Source organism: Grammomys surdaster, unplaced genomic scaffold (assembly GCF_004785775.1).
Source record: "Grammomys surdaster isolate TR1022 unplaced genomic scaffold, NIH_TR_1.0 125789, whole genome shotgun sequence".
Classification (NCBI taxonomy): Eukaryota; Metazoa; Chordata; class Mammalia; order Rodentia; family Muridae; genus Grammomys; species Grammomys surdaster.
In genome coordinates, this window is record NW_021620620.1 from 1,944,875 (window position 1) to 1,953,561 (window position 8,687).

The 8,687-nt window shown below is 53.4% G+C and overlaps 1 protein-coding gene across 1 annotated transcript in view; it reads right to left on the reverse strand.

Moving 5' to 3' along the window:
• The window catches only part of Grid1 (glutamate ionotropic receptor delta type subunit 1), a 719,003-nt gene extending 710,754 nt beyond the window's left edge, over positions 1–8,249 (reverse strand). Inside the window, exons 1-2 of the mRNA XM_028789133.1 lie at positions 7,768–8,249; positions 5,371–5,526 (exon numbers count right to left, since the gene is read on the reverse strand). Of these exons, the coding sequence (XP_028644966.1) occupies positions 5,371–5,526; positions 7,768–7,846 (235 nt within the window). The 5' untranslated portion in view covers positions 7,847–8,249. The remainder of the gene's footprint in view (positions 1–5,370; positions 5,527–7,767) is intronic.
• Positions 8,250–8,687: the final 438 nt, after the last annotated feature.

The following is an 8,687-nucleotide window of genomic DNA, read 5'->3' on the forward strand; positions in this document are numbered from 1 at the left end:
GGGAGAGGGAGAGGGAGAGGGAGAGGGAGAGGGAGAGGGAGAGGGAGAGGGGGGGACAGAGAGAGAGAGAAGCCTTTCACCAGAACTCAATAACAATGTGACAAGTGAGGGCACCAGGAAGGTGAGGAGGGTAAGCTTGCCAGAAGTGGCTACCTATGCACTTCCTGTATTTTTTAACTCATATTTCTTCATTCTGCCAATAACAAACTATATTTGGGTAATTTTACCTTTTTTAGTTTTTGAATGTGGTGCTAAGCACTGGGCTTGTGGTATCACACATAGTAGGTGAGCACTCAACAACATCCCCCACTCTTCACTCTGTCTTCCCTAAATACACTTCTTTCTTGAAACAAAGTCTCATGTAGCACAAGCTGGTATCAAACTCACTTTGCAGCTGTGGATAAGCTTAAACTTCTGACCCTGTTCCTACCTCCCAAGGGCGCCGATTGCAGGTGTGCATCACCACACCCTGTCTGGGTGGTCTGCGGTTTAAACCAGGGACTCCAGCATTCCAGGAAAGCTCTCTACCAACTGAGCTACATCTCCAGCCCCTTGGACCTGCTCTTCCTAAAATGCTCTCGTGCTTCTGGTACCTAAAGACTACTGTCTCATGTACTTTCCTTTCCCCTGCCTCTCCCTTGAGCTGCTATCCTTTCTTGATGTGACAGATACATCCACAGCACATCCAACGGCTCACATCTTTTACTCACAGGAAAAGATAATTTTGTGAAAGGAGACTCACGTTCAGTCGGTTCTTTTATGGATTTACATAATCTTCTGCTTGAGCAGGCACTGAAAAACAGTGTGACTTTTTCAACACATTAGCATCTTTTCTCATACTTGTCTTGTAGAACACAAGTTTTCGTACTTGTTAATGCAAACTTTACCAATCAAAGACGCAACATTGTAGAGCCTTAACTGTCTCCTGTGCTATTGTTTATTCATTTTAGATCCTCAGAAAATACATATCCTATATACTATCCTAAAAGACAGTGTTTGGACGGAGTTTGTAAGACCAGCCTGGGGAATCCATAGGTATAAATCTTAGGGCCAGAACATCCAAGTCGAGGCTCTTGTTTCCTTCAGAAATACTTAAGAAGGTATATCTTAGTACAAATGATGGCTTTCTTGAATGAATGAATGAATGAATGAATGAATGAATGAATGAATGACCATACATACCAGGAAACACATGCAAACACTAGAAGTAATGTTTACAATTAGTTCACAGAAGCTTCAGCCAAAGCCAGTAATACAGCACATGGAACAGGATGGAAGCCCTCTTCATTTATAAAACACAATGGAAGAAAAAAGACTAGAAGGAAATAGCTCAGTAAAAATTGGGGTGGGGAGGGCTTGTTCTGCTTCTTGCTGCTTTCTGCACTTTCCACATTTTATGTAATAAGCATGCACTGGCCTCTTTTCTTCTTACATTTTAAAAGTAACACATGTTCATTGTAGCCATGTGTTCCTTTAATAGCTGGGGGGTTGTAGGTAAAAACTAAAAATCAAGAGGTCATTTAGGGTCCTCCCTCAAGGAATTCACTAGCTTGAGAAACTATGTGGCTGAAAATATCAACAGCCCTAAGAGATGCTGAGGAAAAGTCATAGCTGGGCCAGGGAATAGGGAGGGAATTAGTGTTTACTGAACACCAACCTCGGGCCTTATGCAGGCAATTTATACATGTCTCATCTCATTTAATCCTTCCAACAGTCCCAAGAGGCAGCAACTACAATTATTCCCTTTTAACAGATCTAGAAGCAGAAGCTCAGCACAGGGCCAAGGCTCCCCCAGGTTGTGCAATGAGCGAGGCAGGCTCTCTGCTAGATTCCTTTGGGCTCCAGCAATCAGACCCCCAGCCCTGGGTCACGATGCTGCCTCTCAAATTACAACAAAGCATCACTCCATCCCAGACCCTAGCTTGAGACACACTGGGCACTTATCTGTCCTCCCTAAGGTAAAGACTGAGACTCAGTATGTCCTTGCTCTCCATCCCCCAAATAATGTCTTCTGCAATAAATGTCCATGCTCAGGAGAAAAGGCTGGGATAGCCACCCAGGTAGAGCCAGCTACTGGGCGGACAAGTACCCCATAGAACACAGCCAAGAAAGGAGACATATCAGTGAGCAGCATATCTTGCTCCACAAGGCCAAGGGGGAGGAGGCTGCTATCAATGCTCTGCTTTTCCCAGGACCTCCAGGGATAGCTCCTCCCTTCCCTTCTAAGCATCAGGAGCTATGCAAGGTGGATTTCAGCCCATGCCACTCCCAAAGTTGAAAGTGCATGCCTGTTTTAACCACCACACACCAAATTAGCAACAGGCCCTGACCAGGGTTCTTTACCTAGAAACTGCCAACCCTTGGTATCTAACCTGCTCATTCCAGATGTGCAGAAACACTCCCAGACCCTTCTGAGATTGTCCTCTTGTCATTCTTGAAGACTGAGACATTTTTCCAGTTACACAAAAAAAGAAACTAATAACCATTTTTTAAAAAACAATCAAGCAAACAAACCAACGTCTAAACCAGTAAAAGGCCTTTCTGGAGCCTTTATTGCCAGGAAAAAGTTGAGCTTGGGACTTGAAGGTCAAATGGCACATAGCTATGCTTTGTCTGTTGTTGAAGTTGTTCCATTGGTTGGCAAGTTAAAGACCAGATATGAGAACCAAGTGTGGTGCTGGAGTAAATCTGGCCTCTAATGCTAGCATTCAGGAGGATGGAGTAAAAGAGGAGCCTGAGCTACAGAGCCAAACTCTGCCTCAAAAACACCCCCCAAAGTTATATGTTACAACTGAAGTGCAAACCTGGAGGATTCCTTTTTTTTTTTTTAGAAACCTTTGTCTGGGTCCCCAGAGTAGCCGTTGTTATTTGAGGGTGGAACACACTGATGTGAGCAATAGTGCATTGTTTTCTTTTTAAAAGATTTATTTATTTATGAAAATGAGTACTCCATCTTCAGAAACACCAGAAGAGGGCATCGGATCCCATTACAGATGCTTGTGAGCCACCATGTGGTTGCTGGGATTTGAACTCAGGACCTCTGGAACAGCAGTCAGTGCTCTTAACTGCTGAGCCATTTCTCCAGCCCCACGGAGCGGTCTCTTAAAATTTTAATTTATTAAAGGTATATCTACAATACTAAGACTTTTCCTGCCAACAAGGCACAAAACAGCTGGAGCTGTGTGACAGCTGCTCCTTTCAACAGAGATGACCTCTCCAGGGTCCCGGATGCACAGTTCATCCATGTGTGCATCCTGCCTCCAGTTGTAACCCTGTGTAAGACTGTCACCTTCAGTCCCCAGGGTCCTTCTGGTGGAGATAGCTATGCTTCATTCAGGGGCAAAATGAATGAGTAAAGGATGCTTTACACCATGGAGAGAATGTTCAGAAGCCACAAGCATAATAGAGGTGTGCTAATCTGATATAGGCCATGGACAGAGGTCCCAAGGATCCATGATGAGAACACACTTACAAAAAGGTCTGGGTTCAGAGGGCATCAGGACATAGATTTTGGGATGTGGCCACATAAGAAGGACAGGCACTCCCCCATGACTCTTCTTCAGAGGACATGAAATAACAGACATCTGCCAGTGCTGGAAGCAAGACTTCACGGTTTTTTTGTGTGTGTGTGAGTATTCTGCCTGGACACACACAAGTGCATGACATTTGCGCAGGTACCAGCAGAGGCTAGAAGAGGGTGTCATATGCTTCTACAACTAAAGTTACAGGCAGTCGTGAGATACCATATGGGTGGTGGGAATCAAACCAGGGTTCTCTTCAAGACTGGGAAGTGTTATTAACTACTGAGCCCCCTCACCGGCCCCAGCAGTGCTCATAAGAAAAAAAATACCAGCCTCGCCCTGCCCGCTACCACTACCACCACCATTCAGCACTTGAGACTGAAGATTTGGGCAATTAAGACATCCTCCACCCTTTGAGCCTTACAGTCAGGCAGTCCCTCCCCAACAGCTGGCCATCTTTTCATCCTTTGCTGTGTTTAAAACTAGGAGGCCCTCAAAAGCCCTCCATGCCCTGTGAAGGTCCCAGCACTGTAAGCTACATCCATCAGTGACTCACCTTATCCTTGGGGGTTACCAGGAGACTGGTAGACAGTATATAACCCAAAGCAACAGGAAGGCCCTAGGCCCAGCAAGCCCAGGGAGTAACTGACAGCCGAGCTCCCTGCTCTGTAGCCCTGCCAGTTCTGGGAAGAAGTTCCTACACGATATGCTTCCGACTGTACCCGTGTATCAGAGGCACTTAGAGACTCTAGCTCCACAACTGAGCCTTGCTCATGGTAAACAAGACAAATGGGAAGGGGGAAAGAGAATGATGGTTGAGCAGGTACCTGCCAGGGTCTTGACCAGAAATCAACAACATGAAAGGGCAGCCAGCCGAGGAGGAGTGGAGGGAATGCACAGGAAGGAAAGGCAGAGGGAGCTGCTGTCACTAGTGTATCAGAAGACATCAGACAACGGACCACTGCCGATGCTGAAAGCATCAGCTTCCATTATTTAATGTATACATGTGTTTTGCCTGCGCGTATATAAGTACACTCCGCCAGTGCAGGTGCCAGAGGAAGCCAGCAAAGGGTGGTGGCTTCACTGGCTGTCCACCTGTTGCCCCTGCCTCTGCGAATTCTAAGCGAGCTAGCTGCGGGGGAAAGACTGCTGCCCCGGGCAGCTAGTATTTTTCTGCCATCAGACCTAGTCCAGCGAGGCTCTTTTCCTGAGCAAACAGCGCCCACCTCCGGTCCAGGCGGCAACGTCTCCTAGGTCCACCGCTCAGGCACTGGCAAAGACGGGCTGTTCCAAACACAGTGAAAAAGAGGCAGAGAGAAGCTGAGGACCCGGAGCAGAAGCCTCTAGGATCAACAGAGTGTGCAACCAAGCGCCGGTCAGGCTGTGCTACAGTCAGGACACACAGAAGAGCTCTGAGCTCCGGGTTCCCGTGAGCTGCAGGGCACAAGAGACTTCTGGAGACGTGCACGGCGACAACAGGAACCCGACACGAAGACACACCCACCCACAAACACGCGAGAAACAAAGACAGCCCTGAGCCACACTCCTGCTCGGTGGCGGTGGCGGCACAGAGCGCACAAGCTCATCCACCTGGCCGGAAAGAAGCTGCACAGTTCTGCCAGGAGAGCTGTTTGCAGTGTGTAGAGGCTCTCCGCTTGCCCAGACAGCACCGAGCAGCCCTACCTTGCTAGGCCTGGGAGGACACGCCACCATGCCTGGCATAGCAGCTGACTAAGTGCCCAGGAGACTCTGTACAACGGATTGGGTAGCAACCCTGCCTGGACCCATTGCTGCACAACCTCACAGCCTGCAGCCTAGTGACTCATGCATGGGCTCAGTGACCACTCACCTTCCTGCACCGCCTGGAACGGATTATTGGCCTCGATGACCTTGATGGAGTAGGTGATCTTCTCACTCTGCAGGATGTCATCATTGAGGCTCAGGTCCGATACAGCCAACTGAAACACCCTGTCGTCCTTGGCTGCGTTCTCCTCGAAGATGGCACCTGAGGAAGAAGAGGGGTCAAGACCAGGCCTGGAGAGGAACTCTTTTCATCCCTAGGGTCAGGCCACTGCTTGGACCACTAGGCACCAAGTGGTGGGAGGATTGAGCTAGACTTTGGTTTGCCTTAGTTTATAATGCTTTCTTGAGACAGGTTCTCCTGCCCCTGGTTGCCTGGAATTCATGGTGATTCTTTATGCCTCAGCCTTCCCAAGTAGTGAGATTACAGGCATGAGGCTCCAATCTCAGTTCAAGATTCTGTGCTGACTGTTGATTGGGTAGTTTAAAGATCTCTCACCATAACCCAAACAGGGCGTGCTCTCCTCCCCACATCAGACACGTGCACAGCTGACATGAGTTACACATGCATATCCCACATGCTACCATTGGGTCCCATGTGCTTCATAAGCAAAGCATCTCATGTCCCAGCCATGACCCAGGCAGTAAAAGGCTGAGGTAGCCTCCGGCTCAGATGCACCTGATGTGCGCCCATAAATCCCATCCCAGGAACCAGAGTAAATTCTCCAAAATGGTAAGGTCCCCTATGTCAATTCCAAGATAGAGTGATGACTTTTTTTTTCCTTTGCATTCCCTGTCGAATGTAGAAGTGAAAAAGTGGTCCACAGCCAGCTCTCCTGCACCAAGGGTTTTTCTTTTAAACAGAAGGCATTGATAGCCAGCATCTTGTATGGTCAAGATGCTACCAGGCCTGGTGCCTCTGCTCTTCGTTTCTCACTTCCTCTTCCTGTATGTATGGAAGGGGTGGGGCTATATCCTAAACCCCAAGACATTCTGATCTAGCAAGACTGGAGAGTCCCAGAAGAAATCACTCTTGAATGGCCCTTCTAGAAGCACGACCAGCTCATCCGGAGCTCTGGCCGACCTGAGCTTTCACTAGGTACACAGCTTCACTGACCCTGCCCTTATAGCGGAGATCAGTTGGACTGCTGCTCTGGGGTCCTCACAGCCTCCCCAGTCCCCTTGCCAGGCGCCGAGGGTCGCTGCCAAGGTCCTATTGCTTGGCCTTCTAATTGCCCTGGAGTCGAGAGCTGGGTAGGAGAAGGACTCAGCTCCCGAATTCCTCACTATACTGGAGCCGCAATGCTGACCGCGAGACCCACTCCAGCTCCTGGGCGGGAAGCACGTTTGGATCCTGGCCCGGCACCGGCACCGGAGGAGAGCTGCAGCCCTTGGAGTAGAGACTCTGTCCCTGTCACCCCCTCCACCTCTGCCCCGCGGGTAACATCAGCCACGTTTTCTCACACCTCCCAACCCCCAGTTTATCCGTGTTAGCTGGTCTTTCCCAACTTCCGGAAAGGCGACTGCAGAGGGGCTCCCCCAAAGCGACCGCCGTTAGTCCCCCAACCGGGCCCAACTTCTCAAGATCCCAGCCATTCGGCTATGAACTCCTGATCACTACCCCTCCTCCGATCTCCCCTTCCTCTGCTTTTCCTCTTCTTCCTCTCCATCCATCTCTCCCTGCTCAGCGCCCCCCACCCCACTGCCCATGCTCCTTCCGTCCACCCCTACCATCCACACTGCACGCTGGCCCCAAGACTTAGATCAGACAGAAACTCTAGGACTGTCCAGGATTGGGCTGCAGTTGCCACAACCAGATACACACACACACACCCACACCGAGAGCTACACAGACACACACCGGGAAATGGGCAAGCACTGTGTCCACTCTAACAGGCTGACACAACGCGACAGTCGCCCTAACACACGCTCAGATAGCCCCACACACCCCAACGCCCTCTCACCGTGACACCAACACCGTGCCAGGTGCACAGACACTGGCACGCTGACAGCACCCATCCACAGTCACACATGGTTCCGCTTTGGCCTCTTTGATCTTGCCCTGCCAACTTAGCTAGCCCCGAGCCCTGTCCGACCCTAGCCCCAGTGTTCAAGCTGTGCCGAGGGGTCCGGCACGCCGACGGCCCCGGCAGGGGCACGCATCTCGACCAGGGTCTATCCCCAGGTTCCCCGCAGCCGCGGCCCTAAGTGTCGGCAGAGGCCGCGGGGCCCCGCGCACTGACAGGAGCCCCGGGGAGTAGCGAGGTGCCCGCAGGAGCGCCGAGCGGCCAGAGCACAGCTCCTCCGCGGGGCGGCGCGGGCCTTCGAGGGAACACCGACTGCCGAGCCCCTCGGCCCGGGGAACCGCTAAGTTTGGACGTCGCGCATCACCGCCTCTATTAGGTGGCCCCCGCCCAGCCTCGGCCCGTCTGCCCTCCGAGCTCACCGATGTGGATGATGGAGTCGGCCCGCACCGTAACGCACTGGCATATCCAGGGAAGAAGCCACAGCGTCAGCGCTTCCATGTCCCCCGGGCGCGCGGCTCATCCGCCCGGGCCCGGGGCGAGGCCGAGGGCAGCGCGGAGCGGGGAGGCGCCGGTCCCGGTGCAGTCCCGGGCCGCTCCCCGGGAGAGCCGAGCCCGCCCGTGCGTCTTCCCCCGCGCTCCCGCCCCTGCGCCCTGCGCCCGCCCCAACCCAGCCCAGCCCAGCCCAGCGCTCTCGGGCTCCCGCGCCGGCTCTGGTTGCGGTTGCGGCGGCGCTCGCAGCCCGAGCCCAGGCCGGCGCGGCGGGGGCGGCCCGCGGCTGTGGCGGCGGCGCTTCCAGCGGCTCGAGCGGCTCTGGGGGCGGCAGAGGCAGAGGCGGCGGCGGCCCGGCCCGCGCGGCGGCTCCGGGCTGGCTGTGTGTCTGAGCCCAGGCGAGGAGCGAACTGCGGAGGACGCCCCCTCCCCTCCCCCTCCCCCTCGGCGGCGCTCCCCCTCCCCTCCCGCCCGCGTCCCTCCCCTCCGCCCTCCTCTCCACCACGTGACTGCGGAGCCTTAGCCTAGCCGAGCGCCGCTCGCCCGCTCGTTGCTCGGAGGGGGCGCCCGGTGCTCCGCGCTCCCGGCCGGGGGGATGCTACGAGGATGGTACCACGGTGGGGACTTGGCCTGTCTGCGGCGAGCCTAGGCTTGGCCGTGTGGGCCTGGCCTCCGGGTTCGCTGGAGAAACAGAGGAGGCACAGCTACCGACTACCCTCGGGGAGGGGGAGCTCGGAACTCGCTGGCGCTGGGGGACTTCAGCCGAGATTCTGCAGTCCTGCCCGTGGCCAGAACGGACAGCCGCTCGGAACCCCGACTCAGGCAGCCTGCAGAGAGACCACAGCCTGGG